General features: G+C 38.0%; 1 protein-coding gene across 1 annotated transcript in view; it reads left to right on the plus strand.

Moving 5' to 3' along the window:
• LOC127543146 (mitogen-activated protein kinase kinase kinase kinase 4-like) overlaps positions 1 to 21,568 on the plus strand; it is a 216,880-nt gene that overhangs the window by 93,018 nt on the left and 102,294 nt on the right. The window contains exons 3-4 of the mRNA XM_051969166.1: positions 3,505 to 3,561; positions 15,009 to 15,134. Of these exons, the coding sequence (XP_051825126.1) occupies positions 3,505 to 3,561; positions 15,009 to 15,134 (183 nt within the window). The remainder of the gene's footprint in view (positions 1 to 3,504; positions 3,562 to 15,008; positions 15,135 to 21,568) is intronic.

Consider the following 21,568-nt stretch of genomic DNA (forward strand, 5'->3'; position numbering starts at 1 on the left):
TCCCCATAATTTAGCATAGTATTTTGCACAGAGTTAAGCATTTAATAATTTTTTGTTCATTTATTCATTCATCTCAAACACTCCAAATTAGATGTCATTATCCCTGCTGATTTCTTGTCCAAACTTCCCTATTTCCGTCAAGGGCATCACCAAGTCTCCTTTGTAACCTGGATTCAACCTCCTTTTTCAGGCTTATTATGCAGAACCTCCCTCCGTGCTCCTCAATAATCCGATAGCAAAACTGGTCTTCCAGCTGTTCCCCACGTGTTATTTCATTTCCTACATAAAAGTCATCTCCCTCTCTTCAGATGTTCTCCTTCATCTTCTTGGAATACCTGTCTCAAGGCTCAACTCAAATACCACTTTCTCTACCTTTCAGACCAGCTCATCCCACTTTCCCTACAGTTGTTAGTGCTTTTACCCTCACTCCTAAATTAGCTTACATTTCTTTTGTATATAGTTTGCACTTATTTATTTGCATAGAGTGGCTCATGGGAGCATAGATTCAGGACCATAGAAGTCATCCTTTGTGGAAAGAACTCAACCAAACACACCCGCCCCCTAAAGTTGCACCCTCTACCACAATATCTTCCTGGTGACTCCCAATGTGACTTGGAGCAAGTCAGTCTAGCCCTTCTCTTTCTCTCTTTTCTTCCCTCATGGGCAGTGTTACGTTTCAATGAATTAATAAATGTCAGGGCACTTTGAAAATCATAAAGCTATATTCAAATATAAGGGATTTACTTCAACACCAGAATCTATATGAAGTGAAAAGAGTCATCCATCCATTTTCAAAAATTCAATTATTTTATATTATGAAGATAAAACCTCTGAGATGAACAATTACGGTTTTCCCCGGGGGGAAGGGGAGATTCAGGCTCCAAGTAGGCCCAGCTTAAGGAAGATGAGTCATGACTATAAATGATAAGCATTAGACATAGAAAAAAAGAAAGCTGCTTCTAAAATAGCTCCCGTTTCTAGAGGAAAGGCTAGTGTAGGGGGGTAGGGAAGCAGGAAAGTGTAAATATTGACAATGTTATATTCTTTTGTCTTTCATGTTTGTGGTACCTGGGAAACACTCTCCTCTACCTTATAGGGAAAATTCTCCCAGAGGATAGCTACTGTAGGTTTAAGAAAGGAAGGAAAGAAACAAGTATTTGTTAAATACCTACTATGCGCCAGGTACTCTGCTAAGTGCTTTATAAATATTATTTCCTTTGATCATCTTAACCACCCTGAGAGGTGCGTGTTGTTATATATATTAGTAAATGTCTGAGGCTGGATTCAAACTCAGCTCTTTCTAACTTCAAGCCTAGTACGTTGTTCACTGTAGCACCTAGCTGTTTCTGTGTATTCATAGAGGTAGCTGGTGAATATACATCCACTTGGACCAGGAGCTCCTATTGGTGTGTATATAGTTCAAAACAAAGGCACAATAAGAAAAGTAATAGTAAAACATTTGCCCTATAAACCTGGTGCACACTCTCCCACTTAAACATACAACATGGCTAGGAAGAGGGAACATGGATAGAAAGGCAGAGAGAACATGTGGCCTAGATATGTATTTGAAGAGACACTCATGCGTAGGACACCTTTGTGGCCCGTGGCTATGTACAGGGGGGCAACTCGCCCTCCTAACACCACAGAGATGCTGATCTTTTCCAGTGATGTTACCTCATTGCTCTCACTGGGCTTGCTCTCTGCTGGTCTCCACTGGACACTGTTCTATTGGACATTATTCCACTGGACCCACAGTGGATGCCAGATACTACAGACTCATTTTTGCTGGATGCTACTTTGTTGGATGAATAATCTGTGCTGATTGCTGCTCTACTTCCAACTTTTGGCTTCTGCTGGTAGTCTTTGGCTATGGGACTGTCTCTAATATGCTCTTTTAGTTCAAAGCCAAAGGCTTTTTATAGCCCTTTCTAAAAATCAGTCACCACCAGCATAGACCATCAGAAAGTCTTCCCTATGGGGAAAAAAAACTCATCTTTTTTTTTTCCTTTAAAGAATGAACAGTCTTCTGGGTCTTAGGAAGTCTCTCCTCTCCCTGGGAGATGTATCTTCAAACCCTGGTGTCAAACTCTTTAGAACAAAGAGCAGAGAGATACTCAACAGAGTCAATCTCTCTTGGATTTGGATGAAACTTTCTGGTCCATGGGCTTGAAGACTCTATAGGTTATCTCATTCTATCTCACACTAAGCATCTTTTGGGCTTCCTGATTTTAACCTGTAAACGCTAGATTACAAACTTCATAAGAGCTATTTGCCCAATAAATACCAAACAACTTGGTTTCTTTTTAAAATTTTTCTTTTTTGTTATGAACTTAAATCAATAAGCACAACTATTTTAGTATTATGAAGATTGCATATGTAACTATGAACTTCTGTTATGTACATATTTTTTAAAAAGTGTATCCTAAACCTAATAGGGCTAAGTTACCTTTTTAAAAATTTCTTTTGTGCATTTTAAATATTTCATTGATGTTTTTTTCATTTCTATTGCTGTCCACTAACTAACCCCATTCAAATAGAAGCTTTCCCTTAACAAGTAAGTTAAACAAATTCACACATTGGCAGTGTTTAAAAATTTAAGTCTTATTCTGCACCTCTGTCCCCTCACTGTCTAGACATCACAAGGATGCTTCATTATTAGTCTTCTAAAGTTGTAATTGGTCATTAAGTTGAGAAGAATTGTGTAGTCTTTTAGGTTTCTTTGTCTTTAGATTCTTGTGGTGATTCTGTAAGTTGTTTTCTTGGTTCTGCTTAACTCCCTTTGCATCGGTTTACCTAAGTCTCCCTGGGAAGTCTCTAAGTATGTCATATTTGTCATTAAATATGGTACAGAAGTTTTCTTTACATTCAAATGTGACAATTTGTCCACTCAAGTGAACAAGTAATGGGTGCTTACTTTGTTTTTGTTCATTTTTACCAGAAAAAGTACTGCTATGACCATTTTTGAACATGTGTGTTCTTTGCCTCTGTATAATGATATTGCTTGATCAAGCTGCTCAGTTTTCCAACCCTAAGCATCTTTTGTGCTCTCCTGTACATAAGTGAGCAGGGGATAAGTCTCAAGTATACACCCACACACCCATATCCACACCCCACAGAGAGACAGAGAGAAAGAGAGAGAAAAAAAAAGAAAGGAAAGAAAGAAAAAAGAAAGGAAAGGAAAGGAAGAAAAAGGAGAAAGAGAGAGAAGGAGAGGGAGAGGGAGAGGGAGAGGAAAAGGGAGGGAGAGAGAGAAAGAGAAAGTGTTAAATTCAAAGGGCAAGTTCATGGCCTCCCATTTTGGCTCATCCAAATTCCTGGTCTTTTATAGCTAAAACTGAGAGGGTTTAGGGCTCATCCTTATATCTTAAAATCTTATTAAGTGCATGAATCTGCCCTAGTATTTGACCTGATTCTTTAGTTTGTTTCAGTGACTGTTGATTTATCTGCCCAGCTGTGTGATTCCAGTTTGGATTTACCAACATTGTTTTGTTTGGTTTTTGGCAGGGTCGCCATGTGAAGACTGGACAGCTAGCAGCCGTCAAAGTCATGAGTGTTACAGAGGTGAGTGTGAGCTTTTCCTGTACTACCTGGGTGGGCCGAGTTCTTGGTGTTGATCACAAATGAATGGAGGTGGTACATATCAGAGGAAAGAGCAGGAGCATGGGGTAAGAAGGGTCTGAATCCAGCCTGTGCTAGTAGTAAGAGCAAATCACTTCCCCTCTCTGATCCTCTGATTCCTCCACTGTAAAATCTATTTTGTGCAACACTTGGTAAAACCTATTGTTTAAGGTTATGTAGAATGCAAAACCAATTGTTTGTCTGAATTTTTTTCATTTTTAACTGATTATATTGCTATTTTATCAGTATAACCTAAAAATAGACTTCAGACTTGTGTATATTGGAGTATCCTCAGTTATCTTTCTTTTTATCCTTTTCCTCAAAGGCCAAATTTCTCCTTGTTAAACACACACACACACACACACACACACACACACACACAATAACTAGTAACAGCAATGAGCCATTGAATAGACATATAAAACAAGAGGCAAATTTGTACTTCAAACCCTGAGGCTTTTACTATTCTAGTTTCTTAAAATTAAAGTTCCATAGAAAACACATGCACTACACAGGGGGTGAGTTCTCCATATTTCATTAGTCTTTGATAATTACCAAAAACTCTCTGCTGTTCTACTTCTAATTGATTCTCTGCTCTCAGAGATAGTAAATGGAAGGTTTCTTACAGCCAACCTGCCCACCCCCTGTTTCCTCTTGTCTTTTTCCTCTCTTCTGCCTCAGGACAGGGACTACTGTTTTCTCAGTCCTGTTTGAGCTGTAAATTTTGCATGCAACTGTTGACAGGTGAGTGAGCAAGCAGACAGTTGAATTGGCAGTGCTGTCCCCACTGACATGAATAAAATGGTGTCATAGTTCATGATGTGGTTGTCTCCAATGTCAGTAGGCCCAGAGTTCTTGGCCCATCTGTAAGCCAGAGTGATGTGAGTAACTTCACCTTCCTAAGATATTAGGAACATGAATGTTGCAAAGGTCAAATCAGCTCCCATAGGCCCTGAAGCAAAATTCTCCTCAGAGATACATATTTCCCCAAACTGTTGTCAGTTGAATCTCATAGTTCTTTTCTAGTTTGGTCAAGGAGTGATTGTGGAGTAGTGTGGAGAAAACTGGGTGCTTTTAATTTGGCCAGCAGCCAGTATTTCAGTTCTCTTCCAACCGAGAGGATTTTTGTTCACCTGTATCACACTTGTATGATCTTGAGCAAATCACTTAACTTCTCTGGGCCCGGTTCCGTCAGTTGTCAAATGAAGGCATTGAACCAGATGTCCTCTGTGGAGATGGGGCCATCTGTACAGAGCTGGAAGCGAACTCATTGTAGAGATGAGGTACTGGGGCTCAGAGAAGGGAAGTGGATAGCTGAATTCATGCAGGTAGTAAATGGCAGAAGTGGGAGCCCTTTGACTCCAGATCTTATCAAGTTCCTACAGTGTGCCATATACTTTACTAAACTTCTGGGGATACAAATACAAAAGCAAGAAAGACATTGCACTTAGGGAACTTACAGTCTAACGGGGGAAGATAACATAAGGAGGAATCTGAAAAGGGGGACAGCTAGAGAAGTCTCAGAGTAGAACAGCCAGGTGAAAAATGAAGAGATGTTCAGAGTATAAGCTCCTTCCTTAAATGAAGGATTTGGAGTTCGTGGCACCATGAAGCAAAGGTTAATGATGAGGCAGAAGACCAAGACTGATGGGATCTTGCACAATGATCAGGTTTTTCCCAGTAATGAGCTTCCTGGGGGCACAGGGTAAAAGCCAGAGAGGTGCCAGAGGATTGTATCCAGTGAGAAATGAGTGTATTTTCACAATACTAGGTCCATAACAACTTGGCCATTCTCAGATTCTTTGAGTTTCCAGATGAAAACCAAGCGGCTCAGGCTCACCGCCTCGGTCATGCTCAACTAATTGTTCTCCCTCATTTCCCAGATCCAGTCAGTTACCAAGTTTTGATGATGATACTTCTTCAATTCAGATGCCCATCACTTCTAGCCTAAACTATTACAATAACCTCCTAACTGGTATCCCTACATTCTATACCTATCCACTCTGATCCAGCATCCTCCTTACCAAAAGTAATATTCTTGAAGCACGAGTCATTCCCCTTCTCCAGAAACTTCCTGACTTCTATTAGCTTTGGGATCCCAAAATATACCTTTGGGCTCCCGATACCTTTGAAATCAAACACAAATTCTTTTATTTGATCTTTAAAGGCCTTCACAATCCTACCTGACCAGGCTGATCACACATTATTCCCCTTCATTCATTCTATGTCCCAAGTGACCTCCATATTCAGCATTCCATCTCTTTCCTTTATACCAATGGTGTTAAATGCAAAAAGAATGGGGCCACTAATTTGGACATGAAGATCCTCACAGATGGACTATTCACTTAGTTTTAAAATATAATGTTATATTTTATTGTATTTTTATTTGTTTTGTTAAATATTTCCCGTTTACATTTTAATTTGCTTCAGGCCGCGCTCGGGTGTATTATCGGGTGTCCTGGACAATTGTTTGACATCATTGCTTCTTAATTTTGAAAGTGGTGTCCCCTGAGCTTGCGATGCAATTAGAATCCCTGGCTTCTTTCAATTTTGGCTCAGGTGCCAACTCCTACAAGAAGTCTTTTGGGATTACCTCAGATGTTAGCATTTTCTTTCCAAATTATTTTGTACTTCCTCTGTATGGTTTTTTTTTTTTGGTTCATTTCTTTCCCTATGTGTATATTGTTGCCCGCCTGTCCCCCATATGGTAAGACGGTAAGTTTATTGAGGGGAGGAACTGATTTTGTTTTTGTCTCTGTCTCCCTAATATCTAGCATACTGCCTAGCACATAGTAGGTACTTAACAAATTGAGTGGACATGAGAGTAATGGTTTTGAAAGTGTGTTTAGATCCCAGCTCTGCCACTTATTAGCTAGATTTCACTTTCTCATTTCTGTGCCTCACTTTCCTCATCCATAAAATGAAAAAATGGGGCAAGATGGCAACTATTTCCAGTTTAAAATCCTAGGATCTGATGGAAGGTTATTCCGGTTGCTTTATCATCTCCTGAGAGACCTTGAACTAAATTTCTTCAAAGGGATAGTGAGACCTTGAGAGTGTTTAACCCTTGGATGATTAGTGTCATTTGTCTACATTGGAAGAGAAAAAAAAGTCAAGTTTGGCTAACATCAAACTGTGTTTTTCTAGTTAATGTACCAGTTAAATCAATTACTAAAAACTGGGTGCCAGGTTTCTATATATATATAAGCATCTGATCATTTTCATTAGGAATATTAGTTTAAATTGAGAATTATATCATTCTGCTCTCTTACTGAATGTTGTGTCCCAAGACCATGAATCATTTTCATCATGTCCCAGGAGGGACAGGGAAACTTGATATTAGCTTTATAAATTTTACGATCTTAACCCTATTAAAGGTTTAGTGAATAGAGTACTGGTTCTGGAGTTAGAAAGGACTGGGTTCAAAATAGATAAATTATTAGCTGTGTGACTCTTTGGGCCTCAATTTCCCTCTTTGTAAAATGGACTTGCTAATGTATAAGGGCACTTCTGGCTCTAGATCTAGAACCCTAAGAAGTGATTTTTCAGTGTGAGCTTGTGGGCAGAAAAAGACAAGACTCAAGTTCATGAGTAGTCCAAGGAAAGCCACTGGGAGCAGCTATCTCGGGAGTATAACCTAAAGAACCCTACAAGCTACCTCTTGTACTTCAGAGAGCTTCCATGCTGTCTAGACAGGGACTTTAATGTCCATCTATTCCAATTCCCTGATTTTACAGAGAAGAAAATTGAGGCCCAGAAAGGTTAAGTGACTTGACACGAGTCCCATAGGATCCTAGATCTTAAAGACTCTTGCAGCATTGTTGTAAGGCTCACATGAGATAATATATTTATAGTGTTCTGCAAACCACAAGATGTTGTATAAATGTGGGCTATTACTACTGTTTAAACTGGAAGGGAGCTCAGAGGCCTTCCCTTATTTTACAGAAAGGGGAACTGAATCCCAGATAGGCAGAAGGACTGGCCCAGGGTCACCTCTAAGATCACAGGATCATATGGATCAAGAGCAGGAAGGCTACCTATACAAGTACTAAGAGTCAGAAGCAAGGTTTGGACCCAGGTCAGCTGACTCCAGAGCCAGCGTTACACTGCTCTCAGGATTATACCAGATCAAAGCAGAATATTATCAAATTTATTAAAGCGGGTGAAAAGAAAAATCCATTTTCATCAATCCACTTCATTTCTATTCAAGAAGCATTTATTTTATGTGCTGGACACTATGCTAGACACGGAGAATACATGGACAAAAATTAGTCTTTCTTTCATTTGATTTATTTTTGTCGATGAGTTTTTCTCAATCTTTCTCCTACCCTTTATCCCACCCCATCCCTGCTCCCATAACCACCGTACATACACCAACTCTTCTGAGTTGATTTTGGTGCTGGGGTGTAGCATAATGGCTGGGCATGGGGAAGAGTTGAGTTTCTTTGCCTCTAAGTAAATCCTCATGGGGCAGTCAGGTTGTATAGTGTTGAGACTAGAATCAGGAACACTCATTTTCCAAGTTGAAATCTGACCTCAGAGACTCACTAGCTGTGTCACCCTGGGCAAGTCACTTAACTATGTTTACCTCAGTTTTCTCATTTACAAATGAGCTAGAGAAGGAGATGGCAGACCGCTCCAGCCAAGAAAACCCCAAATGGGATCACAAAGAGTCAGGGCTGACTAAAAAATGAACGGCAAGTAAATTGTCACTGTGAGCGGCTGCCTCCTGATGGAATGCTGGCTGGGGTCATAGCAGGAGCCTCGACCTAACTCAGGAAATGGTAGCCCAGTGTGCAGTGTCACAAGCAGAGAACCTGGAGAACTGACCATGGGGGGTTTTGTGGTGATCTCTTTCAACTCCCTTCTTCTGAGCCTTGACTAGCATCCTCCCTGTTAACTGACAAAGGCATAAATGACAGGGCTTTCCAAACCGATCTGATTAGACTTTCCTTGTCGGGAGTGGGAGTTGGGGGGCAACTTTATACATTAGGGGAACCCCTCTTTGATGAGTTTCTCTAGTGAATTCCCCCTGGAATTCTACTGATACCCCCGGTCACATATGATTCAGTTAGAAAAATGATCCTTAAATAAAGAACCAGCTACGTCAGAGAGTTGAGAAAGAGCGTTCGGAAAGCATCTCATCTCTCTCAAGTCCGTCAGCTGGAATCATCAGGGATAAGAAGTGTGGGAACTACATCCCATGCTATTTCTGGCAATGGTGTGTACTTAGATGTGAATTAGTGATGGCAAAGTCAAATGGGATTTTGTTTAGACACAGGATGCACCCATATGGTCTAATTTACTAACTTCCAAGGCCTTAGTCTTCTGCCTCTGTGACCCACTGGAAGGAGCACTAGAATAAGATTTAAGAGAATTGAATTGAATTTAATAAGCTCAGATGATCCTAGATCTAGAGTTAGACAGGACTCGGAAGCCGTCTAGCTCGTCCCCCTCATTTTTCAGAGGAGCAAGCTGAGATGAGATGCTTTGTTCAAAGTCAAGCAGTTATTATGTGTCTGGGGCAGGCACTTTGCTCTATCCCAGGAGTCTCTAGTGGTTTTCTTCTGTACTGAGAGAATCAAGCTCAGTAATATTATTTATTCTCTCAGGTACATGAAAGTATTGGCTCTCCACAAAGTTTCTGCCACTATCCTTGGAAGAGCAACCTATTTCCCAGATCAGTGAAGAAGCCGCCCTCCCTAGGAGTAGAATGCATCAGCATGCAAGATGCATCAAATGGACACGTTTGGGATCTTCTTGCATTTTGAGAGAGGGCTTTCCTGAATTTCCTCCAATGCTACCATTCAGGCTTGTTCCACCTTGGGCGGAAGGTGGGAAAACAGGCAGCCAGGCGAGTTAGTTGTTTGTATTTGAGGGAGTCTCAGGTTGTACAGGAGTCCAGGCCATCCAGAATTCCCTTTCCTATTGGATTCTAGAGAACTAATTCCTCATTATCTAGATTTCTCTCTACCCAAGGGCCTGGCCCTGTCATCCCCAAAAGATAGGTTTTTCTTCCAAGTTAGAAAGTAAATGCAATGATAGAAAATACTGAGGATGCTAAAGGGCATCAGAAGCTAGCCCTCTAGTGAACTTTCACATTGAGTGGTACTTGACTAAGGGATAGCCCCACAAGGAGAAAAGCTTCCTTTGCCATTCATTTGGTGTCCAACGGCATATTTAATACTCAGGCCAGATTCATCCTCTGGGTGAACCTTATAGTTACTCCTTGCTTCACAGAAGACAAGTGTGCCACAAAAGTTTGGGATGATTCAGTTTCTAGAAGTAAAACAGTGGAGCTTGTTCTCATTGTGAATCCTTTTATCAAGTGAAGAATTGCACATAAAGTGGAGAATCACCCTTTAATTTGCTCCCTTTTTCCTCCGACGTGCTTAGATTAGAGGCAACTGGGATATCTACTAACTTGTACTGCCCTCTAGCACTGTCTTCTTAGAAAACAGCAGGAAGGGGCGCAGGGGAACAAAGGTCCCAAAGACTTAACTAAAGACTGTTTAAGCTAGATCATCCCAAGAGCACGGAAGCATGAAACTGAAAGAAGGAAAACACATAGATAAAAAATGGAAAAAGTTTTTCAGGGTGACTATCACAAATTATTTACATCAGTGGTGGGGCATAGGTCTACCGTGCATAGACTCTGACAATGCAATCCAGGGTGCTGCTTAAAAAGTAGAAATGGGAGAACTGGCATTAATGGAAACAAACACTGGAAGAATAGCTAGACCAGACCCATTTGTTTTACACAATGGATATATTCAGTTGAGGCTGAAGGTGGCAGTTTTCAGAGGGACCAATTATCAAGGTATCTAAAAGAGAGGTACAAAAGATCCCAGATTATAACTTCCCCCCAAAAGCGGTAAAGAGATTCTCAATAACTCCTAACCCAAATGCTTTCTTTTCTATTTTTACACCATTTTAATGGTAATGATCAAATCATATCAAGGGAATACTTGATGAGGATATGAGAAGGGATCAGGAGGCCTTTTGCAAAATGATCTTCCACAGAAGACCACCTCTATACAGTCACAGAATTACCTGAAAAGTGCAGACAATGCAAAATTCCACTGTTTTGTTGTTGGTTGAGTATCTGATTCAGCCAAACACAGTGCTGCCTAAAAGATTTTCTTCCCACAAGATATCTCTAAGGCATATGTAAAAAGTATCCAAGGAGCAGCACCAAAAATAATATTCAAGGACCCTCTGATTACAAATACTAGGTAAGACATAAAATGAGAAAATGTACCTTACCAAAGTGTGGACCACAGTTACAGAAGATGTCCAGCAGTGAGGGATCAAAGGGAAGAGTGGCTACCTGTATATGGTGATATAGTTGGTGGGCATGATTATTATATCAAGGGCCCAAACACTTAAAAGCTTTCTAAAGAGGACCTATAACATGAAAATATCTATATCTATATCCATATCTATCTGTGTATCTATCTATCTAGATGCATGATTACATGCAGGGAAAACCAAGTAGATTTAAAAATGCCTATTGTCCAGACTATTTATATATATATTATCTAATATACAATAATATAGTCTATAATATAGTCTAATATATAAATAAATATATATATATACACAGGGCACATATATATTTTATTGTATATATGTACAATTGTATATATAATATATATATACACACACACATAAAACCAGACACTATCAATAGAACCTACTTTTTGTCCTATATTTTATATAATAATTAGTTGTGTATATCTTCATTTAACAGAGCAGTGTACATTTGTATGGTAGCCAAAAAAACAAACCTGGAAACAAAACAAGTTCTCATTGAATAAATATGGCTAAATAAATCATTCTATATGTATGATGGAACATTCGTTGTAAGAAATAACTGATGTGAGAAATTCAAAGAAATATAGGAAGACTATATGAAGTAGGGTAGAGCAAAGTAAGATGAACCAGGAGAACAGTATACAGAGTAGCCACAATAAGGTAGATGAAATCAATACATAAAGGAAGTTCAACTCAGATTAATTGCAATGACTAGTATTGAAAACAGATGATGAAATACGCGTCCCTCTTCTCTTTAGAAAGGTGGAGAAGAGGAGCCTATAGATTAAGAATATCACATATGTATCCAGCATGGTCATTTTATTAGTTGGTTTTGTTGAAATGTTTTTCTTTCTTACATCAAAGGGTTTAATATATGGTTGTGTTGGGGTACATTTAGAAATGACTTGATGTGAAACACAAAAAATTCAATGATCTCACAAAAAATATTGGAACCATCAAGAGATGACAAAATTGAAATAACATGTGAGGTTTCAACAAAGTAAGACAATTGACCAGTAATACAGAATTAAATGTGACAACTTATGAATTATTGGCCTTCTAAAAACTCGTGACTTGAAAAAAGTTTGTGTTATCAGGAAATAATAAGTTAAAATTGACCATAAATATTGTGACTAGTTGACAAAATGCAGATTGAGAGAATCCTCAGAACTCCACCAAAGATAGACCATTGGTTGAATGTAGCCAGAAATTTAGTCCCCAGGCTCCAGAGTATCTAGGTCAAAAAGAAAATATCAGAAGCAGCCAGGAAAAGATAGCTCATGTACCAAAGAACTCCTATCTGAACTGTCCAAGGAAAGAAATGAAAGAAACCAAGAAGCAATAAAAAATGGCTTGCACTCAAGGATAATTTTTCTTGCAGAGTTAAGATTAATCTTAAACTGTAAAAAATGGAAACTTTTAATAGTATTAACAATTTCTAAGCCTTCCTTTTAAGAAAATCAGCATCAAACATGATTTTTGAAATAAAAATACGGCATACAAAAGAAACTTAAGAGAAGTAGTCAAGTCCTCATAGCTTGAGACAAATCCACACGGCTCAGTAATGTTATAGTGTTTCCTTAAATACAGGAACGCAAGTCTGCTATCCATTTGGAATCTCAATTCATCTAAGGTTAATGAAGGAATAAAGAAAAAAGCCATGTGGGATTAGGTATTCAGAAAGAAAGACTAGAGGAGAGGGAAAGGAAAGGAAGGGAATTAGTGTTTCTTAAAATTGGGATGCCATCACTGAAGACCAAATTAAGAGCAAGTATGGTAGGATAAGTGGGATTTCAATATTCATATTCTTATCTGCATTGGTTAAAAAAAAAGATTCTAGTAGTAAAAGTAAAATAAAGTTAGCTAACTGGTTTAGGGAGGTAGAAGAATGGTAACTGAATCTAAGGAAAGCAGTAGATATAGAACTGTTTCTTGTCAAAAAACAACACACCACATTTATACTTACATGCAGTTGTTGTTCAGTTGCTTTTTGGCCATGTCTGACTCTTTGTGACCCCATTTGGGATTTTCTTGGCAAAGATACTGAAATGGTTTGCTATTTTCCTTCTCTTGTTCATTTTACAATGAGGCAAGCAAAGTTAAGTGACTTGCCCAAGATCACACAGCTAATATGAGGCTAAATTTGAGCACAGGAATGATGAGTCATAACCTACATTACAAAGTAGTAAGCATCAAATGAGTTCATACCATTAACATCCACAGTTAGTGGGTTTTTTCCCCCTCTATAAGTTCTATCATACTGTATAGAAAGGACTCAACAAGGAAAAAAAGAACCTAGATAAGCAAGGCCCAGAAGCAGTTTAAGCCTAGTATTTGATAAATCAAAGGAAGCAAATTACTAATAAAAGAAATCAACAAGAAATTTTCTGAAAATTGGAAGGCATATTGGGCAGACTTTAGATTTGGATCAGCATTTTACACCATATACTGAAATGAACTTAAAGACGAAATGCAAATAAATATAAAAAGTCATGTCATTAAAAAAATTAGAAGAAAACAAAATCAGATAGCTTTCATAACTATGGATAGAGAGGAAATTCTCAATCAAGCAAGGAATATAGAAATTCTAAGAGATAAAATAGATTACTTAAAAAAATTAAACAACTTTTACATAAACAAAATCAATGTAACAAGCATAATAGAAACAGTCATTTGGGAGGGAGGAAAGGCAATAAGTTTTGTTTCAAATATCTGTGAGAAAAAGCTGATATATAGAGAATTAATATAATTCCACAGGGTAACTTAAAAGTCTTAGTGTGGTTTTGAGCTTTAATAACTTAGGAAAATAGAGGAGTGGGATCTGAGTTTAAGGAAGATAGCAAAGATAAAACAAGCCTAAATTTTTTTCTACTTATACTACAATAATGATCATCTTTTTTTACATGTCCCTTACCCAGTGCAGGTAAAAATGTGATTTTGAAATCCCATTTATGCCGCCATTCTGGTTTGGTCTTTAGTGGTATTATCCCAACAATAACTTAAAAATTTTAAATCCTGCAAAAACTTTTGGAATACTCTGTTTAAAACCAAGAGCCATTGCTCAATAGATAAACAGAACAAACTTTTCAGATGAAGAAATGCAAATTATTGACAATGGTGTAAAATAATATATCAAATGATTAATAATAAAGATATTCAAATCAAAAGCACTAGGTCTTCATTTTATTTCTCTTCCTTTTGTTTAAGGTAACAGGGATTAAGTGACATGTCCAAGGTCACACAGCTAGGAAGTGTTACGGCCTGAGGACAAATTTGAACTCGGGTCCTCTTGACTCCAGGGTGGGTGCTTCGTCCACTGCACCATCTAGCTGCCCCTGAGCCTTCATTTTATATCCCTAAAATTGGCAAAGATAAAAAAAAATTAAAATGATCAGTTTTGGAGGGTTGTAGGAAGAAAAGCACCTCAATATTTTATGAACCTGTAAATTGTTGTAAATCATTCCTCAAAAGCAATATGGAATCATGGGAAATAAATCACCAAACTATTCATACACTTCCATACGAGGATTCCATTATTGGGTCTGTAACCCCAATAAAGTAAATGACAAAAAATCTGTTTCTAGCAAAATATTTATAGCAGTACCCTTAGTGTTGTCATTCTTCCACCAATTTTTCCTGAGGGCCCCTGGAGAGATTAAATGAGTTGACTGGAGCCAATGAGCAGAATTAGAATTTATATATCCTAATTTTCAGTCTAGGAGCTCTTTCTGTTTGATGTATATTGACCTCAGCTAGGTATATTCTTTAAAACTTGTAAAAGAGGTCATTTTAATGCCAGTGAATGGAAGTACATACCCCATTATACAGTGGGGATAGGAACTAATCTATGACTAAATCTAGAAACCAAATAGAACATGATCTATAAATTCTGGCCCCTGACACCTATCCAGTTCATTACTTTACATATAGATCTCATTGATTCTTGATGTCACCTAATACAATTTTTATACTTTCTTTCTCCTTTGATCTCCAACAACTAAGTGATCCGTAATCTTTGAGGCATGTGACACAGAGTTAACAATAAAACCCAATGTCTGTTTCCTGTTCTACAGGATGAAGAAGAAGAAATCAAAATGGAAATCAACATGCTTAAGAAATATTCCCATCACAGGAACATTGCGACCTACTATGGTGCATTCATAAAGAAGAATCTTTCCGGCCACGATGATCAGCTCTGGGTACGTGTGCGAACATTCTAGTAGGATGTAATCCCTGCGAGACCATGAGGTCTTTTGTTTTTGTCTATGTATTCCCACTACATCGCATAGCACCTTACACATAGTAAGCCTTTTATAAATATTTATGGAATTGAATGGGATTAAAACAGTTCAGATTAGAGCACAGAAAGAGGTCAGTAATACAGCCTTGCTATGAGTTGAGAATTGAGAATATTCCTTTAATGATCATAAGATCATTAACTTTAAGCACATATAATGACCACTATTAGTGATAAACAAGGTTTTACCAAGTAGGACATTTGGTGAACTGACAAATAATGACAAGTAATAAATAATAATAAATATAATAAGTAAATAATAAATAAATAACGACTGACAAATAATGAAGAATAATTTGTGATTAGAATTTTGCTTGTATGAATGTGGGTTCTGCAAAAATATTTGAAATGTTTATACTCTAAAGTTTCACAGCTAGGTGGTGCAGTGGCTAGAGTCCTGAGCCTGGAGTCAAAAAAACCTGCAATCAAAACTGGCCTCAAATGCTTATAAGCTATGAGACCCTGAGCAAGACTCTTAATCTTTGTCTCAGTTTCTTCATCTGTAAAATGGGGACAGTAATAACCTCTATCTCCTGGGATTGTAGTAAGGATCAAATGAGATAAGGATCATAAAGTGCATTGCACAGTATCTAGCACACAGTAGGCATTATGTTAGTTAACTGTTAACAGTATTAACTGTTATTATTATTGTTATCGTTAAACATTTCACACACACACACACACACACACACACACACACACACACAGTTATATTATTAACTAATTAAGCAAAGCGTTTCCCCAAATGTTGAGTGATAACAAAACATCCCTTCTCTTGTCCAGATGATCACTGATTCCAAATTAATGAGATAGGAATTAAGGCAAAACTTCAATTAAGTGAAACCTAATTAGCTGGGGCCATTAATCAACCAGAGTCTTTGCTGCCCTCAAGTATAAATGAAATTAGCAACTCACAAAAAATAAGCTAGGATCAGAGACTGATTAAAAAAGTCATGGCCTAGGTTCAGTTACCATTTAACCAAATCTCGTATAATTCCATCTCCATCCAAGATTGTGCTGAACAGCCATATCAGTGACTCAGTTAGCAAATGGCAACTTTTGTGACCTCTGCACTATACTTTCTAATACAACAAAGTACACACACACACACACACACACACACACATATTGAGTTATTCAGACTCCTCCATTGCCTGAGCCATTGCTATTAAGGTTTTACTCTATATCTGTGTACAGCTTTTATTCATATCTCTGCTTTTACTTATATGTTTGTTTATTCATATCTTTTCCTCCCCTCTGTTACCCCAAATAATTTATTACAATGTTTTCTGTAAACATTGTTGGCTGATTCACTGATTGTCTGAGAGACTTCCTCTCTCCCCAGAATCTTAAACTCTTCTAAGGCTAAAAAATCATGTTATTCTATATTGGGTAGTATATTCTTAGTAGCACCAAGTAAATCAATTATTTATAGAGGTGATAGCTTACATAGAATAGTCCACACTTTCTTGCCAATAATCCAGTGACATGTAAAACAGAATAACTAGAAGAGGTTCAGAACTTTGACACCTAATGATCAGGTAATGTAGCCAGATTATTGATTATATATTTAAGTTCATGTGTCCTCTTTCTCATGATGACAAAAATCTTAGCACTAGAAGGAATGCCAACAGCCATCTAGTTCAATATATATATATATATACATACATACATACATACATATATATACATACACACACACACACACACACACACACACACACACATATATATATATATTCCTTTATTAAAAAACATTTTAATTTCTTTTTTCTGGTTATACATGTACATTAACTTTTTAATACACATTTCTTTACGAATCATGTTGAGAGAGAAAAATCAGGATTAAAGGGGAAAAAACCACAAGAGAAAACAAAACCATAAAAAAAGAAATGAACATAGCATGTGTTGATTTCCATTCAATCTCCACAGTTCATTTTCTGGATGCAGATGGTATTTTCTATCCAACATTTATTAGAATTGCTTTGGATCACTGAACCACTGAGAAGAACCAAGTCTTTCATAGTTGACCATCACACAATCTTGTTGTTATTGTGTACCATGTATTCTTGATTCTGCTTGTTTCTCTCAGCATCAGTTCGTGTAAATCTTTCCAGATCTTTCTAAAAGCAGCTTGTTCGTCATTTTTATAGAACACTAATATTCCATTACCTTCATATATCACCAACATATATTCCTAAAAGAATCCTCATTACTTATACATAAAAAAAGAGTCTGAGGCCATTTAGGTTCAGTGAAAAGAGCCCTGATTTTGGTGTCAGAGAACATAGGTTCAAACCTCAACTCTGCCTCTTCCTGCCTATGTGACCTTAATCACTCCCTGGGTCTCAGGTTCGTCACCCTGGAAAGAATGATGTTCACTAAACATCCTCCAGTGTCGCTACCAGCACAATTCTGTAAGTCTATAAATCGTAGCATTCCTGGAAAGTAGTCATCCAACCTCTTCTTGAAGACCTCCCCAAAATGGTAACCTACCTACCTCCCCAAGGGCAGATATAAATGTTAGGAACCAAGCTAAAATTGGCCTCTTCATTATTCTTATCTATTTCTTCTGGCCCTGTTCTCTGGATTTAAACAAATCTAAACTTTTTTTCCCCATATGGTAGACCTTCAGGTACTTGAAGACCACTATCATGTCTCTCCTGAGTCTTCTCCAGGCTAAACCTCCATCCAGTTCCTTCAACTGATTGTCACATTCTAGTTATTCTCCCCTGAACATTCTCAAGCTTATTATTCTGGTTCTTAATCTGTCCTGCCCAATGCTGAAGCCTACAGATGGGATCTGATAGCTGGATGATCACCTCTCCATTCCCAGAAGCTAAGGTCACTCATAATACAGGCAAAGATCACATGAACTTTCTTGATTTCTTGATTTTCACATCGGTGAATCCTCTTGAGTTTGTGGTTTGCTTAAAAAAAAAACAAAACAACAACAAAACCCAGATCTTTTTCAGAGAAAGTGCTAGTCATATATTTATTGAATTTTACCTTGTTAAATTTGAGCCTGCAAAGATCCTTTTTGGTTTTGACTTTGTCACCCAGGACAGGGATTCTTAAACTTTTTCCACTCACCCCCCTTTTTTGCCCAAGAAACCCAATCTCGAATCTAAGCTGAGGTGTTTCTGACGGCATCCGTGCATACACGATGCAAAGTGCTGATGTTGTATATTCAGAACCAAGGCTGCAGTAAAGTTACTTGATGCAACACTGGCAAGCGCTTCCAGAAACACTGCAGATTCATTATGTTTTTGATTTGGAATTAATATTTTTTTTTACTGCTGCCAAATTTTTCATGGCTCCCTCACATGACCCTATATGGGGTCATGACCCACACAGTTTAAGAAATTTTGACATAGTATATTATCTATCCTTCCCAGTTCTGTGTCAGCTCCAAATCTGATTCATCTATTCCTTTTGGCAAGTCATTGATAAGAAACTTAAACAGCCAAAGATCAAGCATAGATTCCCTACACTGAAGCCTTTCCTTCCAAGCTGACACAAAACTATTAACAACTACTCTTTGAGCCTAAGCATGCAACCATTCCTTAATCCAATTTATTACTATCTTGCTGTTCAATCCACAGCTCTCCGTTTTTATCCACAAGAATATTAAGAGATGTTTCGCTTTAAAAGTTGGATAAACTAACTCTGTAGCATTCTTCTGATCTTCCAGCTTTGTAACCCAAGAAGAAACAAATTTATTCTGTCATGAGTTATCCTTGATAGAGCCCTGATGACTCTTTGTAATCACCCCCTTCCTTTTTCAGTTGTTCCTTAATTACCTTTTTAATGATCTAATCTAAGATTTTCCCTAGAAACTGAGTCAGGATCACTGATTTATAATTTGCAGACCATACTATCTTCTTCTTTTCGAAAATCAAAACATTTGTCCTTCTCTAATATTATGGTACCTTTCCCTTTCTTCCTGATTTTTAAAATATTACTGATAAGTAATCCACTAATGGCATCTTCTTTAAATACCATCTGGCCCAGGTGACCTGAACTCCTCAAGGGCAGTTAGAGACTCTTCTACGATTTCCTTAAGTTGGTATGAACTCCTTATTAGCCAATTTGGAGATTAGTTCCTGCCCCTAGATTCTGATCGTTGGGCACTATTTAAATTGAGCCACCCATTCTCTACGTTATCATGGTTGGGGATAGCTTGGAGCCACCACAGTGCTTATCTTCATAGAATGTTAAATTTTGATCTGCACATGACACTCAGAAAATTGAGGACATAGTATGGTCTGCCCTCAGGAAGTATTCATTTGGACCAAAATTGCTTCTTTTATTATTAGTGTGAACGAAGGATTTGAGGTGGTTGATTTCAATGTGAGCTGAAAGGTAAGAATACCCTGAGAATAGTTAAAGTGTATACTATTCGTTGCCAAAGGAGAAGTAAAGAAATTCTATGAAGAACTCCACAAGAATCAGGTCAGTATAGTCCTTGATAATTACTGACTTCTATGCAAAGTTGAGGGCAAGTCAGGATCGTTAAAAAAAAAAAAAGTGTTGGAAACTATGGCTCGGGGTGGAGAAACGTACAAGATGAAAAGCTTAGAAGAGGACAACTAACAGACATAAAATGGAAAAGAAAAAACTTTGTCATCATCTTCATCATGGTCAGTGGCAGGGGAGCCACAACTACCTTTGGACCTTGATAATTTCACTGTGCCATATGTAGGAATGGCAGTTGAGAAAATGCAATTGGAAAGGACTAGCCTGTATGAAATACAAGTGGAGAAATCCATGGTGGATGCCCCACCATCTTTAATACATTTGCCCAGAAACAACCAAGAGAACATCACTAACTTCCCACCATGTCTACTTTTTCACCGCTCTGAACATAGCAATTATGCTTTTTTGTTTATTCATTCCTCTTTATGGGAATAATCCTTATGCTTAGCAAATATGAAAATAATACGAGAAGAGAACATAGGGGCTTTGATAAATGATTATAGCAGTTGCACCACTGACTGTAAAGTGAGAAAAATGTGAGATATATTTGTTGGTGGTTTATTACCAAAAAAAAAAAAAAGCAAGCGTGTTTGATTCAGTAGAGAAAAAAAAAAATGCAACTTAAAGGTTCTCTTCCAACAAGGAGCTTCACAAGCATGTCCTAAGGTCAGCCGAGATTCTTTGATAAATGCAGTCACAGAGATGAATGGATTCAGTGGCCCTGTGAGTATTCATGTCAAGTGAGGCAAAGGTGCTGCTGTGTCATGGAAGATGGCTTGTGCAGGGTGCAAACGAAAGAATGATTCTGTGTCAGTCTTGGGGAGGTCCTTCAGATGTTCCTCTTTGTGTATGCTGACTCCAGCAAACCCCAGGATGATCTATTCTGAATGCATTAGTCCAACAGAAACTAAAAGGGTGAATGGTGCCTATTGTCCCCACTAGGACATTCTTGCATTGGCTGACCAGTCCATTGATTTAGTTCATTAATACCTATATCTGGGACAGTGTATGCAGAAAGACAATGAGTTGGGTCCAGAACTGAATAGAAAAAAGAGAGCAAACTCAATTGCATATGGGAAATTGTTCAGGGCTTTTTTCTTTTCCTGAGGCAGTTGGGGTTAAGTGACTTGCCCAGGGTCACACACCCAGGAAGTGTTAAGTGTCTGAGGTCAGATTTGAACTCAGGTCCTCATTACTTCAGGACTGATGCTCTATTCACTGTGCCACCTAGTTCCCCAATTGTCCAGCGCTTTTCATTGATTCCAAGCAGCTTCCCAACACAAAGATCCATCCTTTCAGCCCAGATGTTCTCCCAGTGCTTCTGTATGGATTCAAATCTTGGAATGCTTCATCCCAGGTTGCAACGGGTGATGGAGAAATATATGACGGGAACAAGCAGACTGTGCAGTATACTTTTGCCTTTCTTTTTATCTCTAGTTCCTAGCATGCTTAACATGTATTAAATATTTAATAAAAGCTTGCTGGTTGGTTGATAGTGACCTATACATAAGATATAATGGGTCATCATTAGACCAGAGAGTGAGCAAACAAATAGATGGCTCATAAACTCCACCATTACCCACAAAATCTAAAAAGAGCTAGAGTAAAGGCTCCAGTATGTTGGCTAGATCCTTTGTAGAGTACTTTTGGATGGATATGGACAAGAGTCCCAAAGGTTAGAAAGAGTTGGGTGAGTTGTGAGCTAGACCGATAGACTGATAGATGATAGATATCCACTTTCATGTGCTCATAGGTTCATTGAAAATTGACGTAAACTATTATTAGGAGAGTAAATGTGCTGGAAAACATTCGTTTAATATTCCAAAATTAAATAGGAATGAGTTTTTGATTAGCCAT

Source organism: Antechinus flavipes, chromosome X (assembly GCF_016432865.1).
Source record: "Antechinus flavipes isolate AdamAnt ecotype Samford, QLD, Australia chromosome X, AdamAnt_v2, whole genome shotgun sequence".
NCBI lineage: Eukaryota > Metazoa > Chordata > Mammalia > Dasyuromorphia > Dasyuridae > Antechinus > Antechinus flavipes.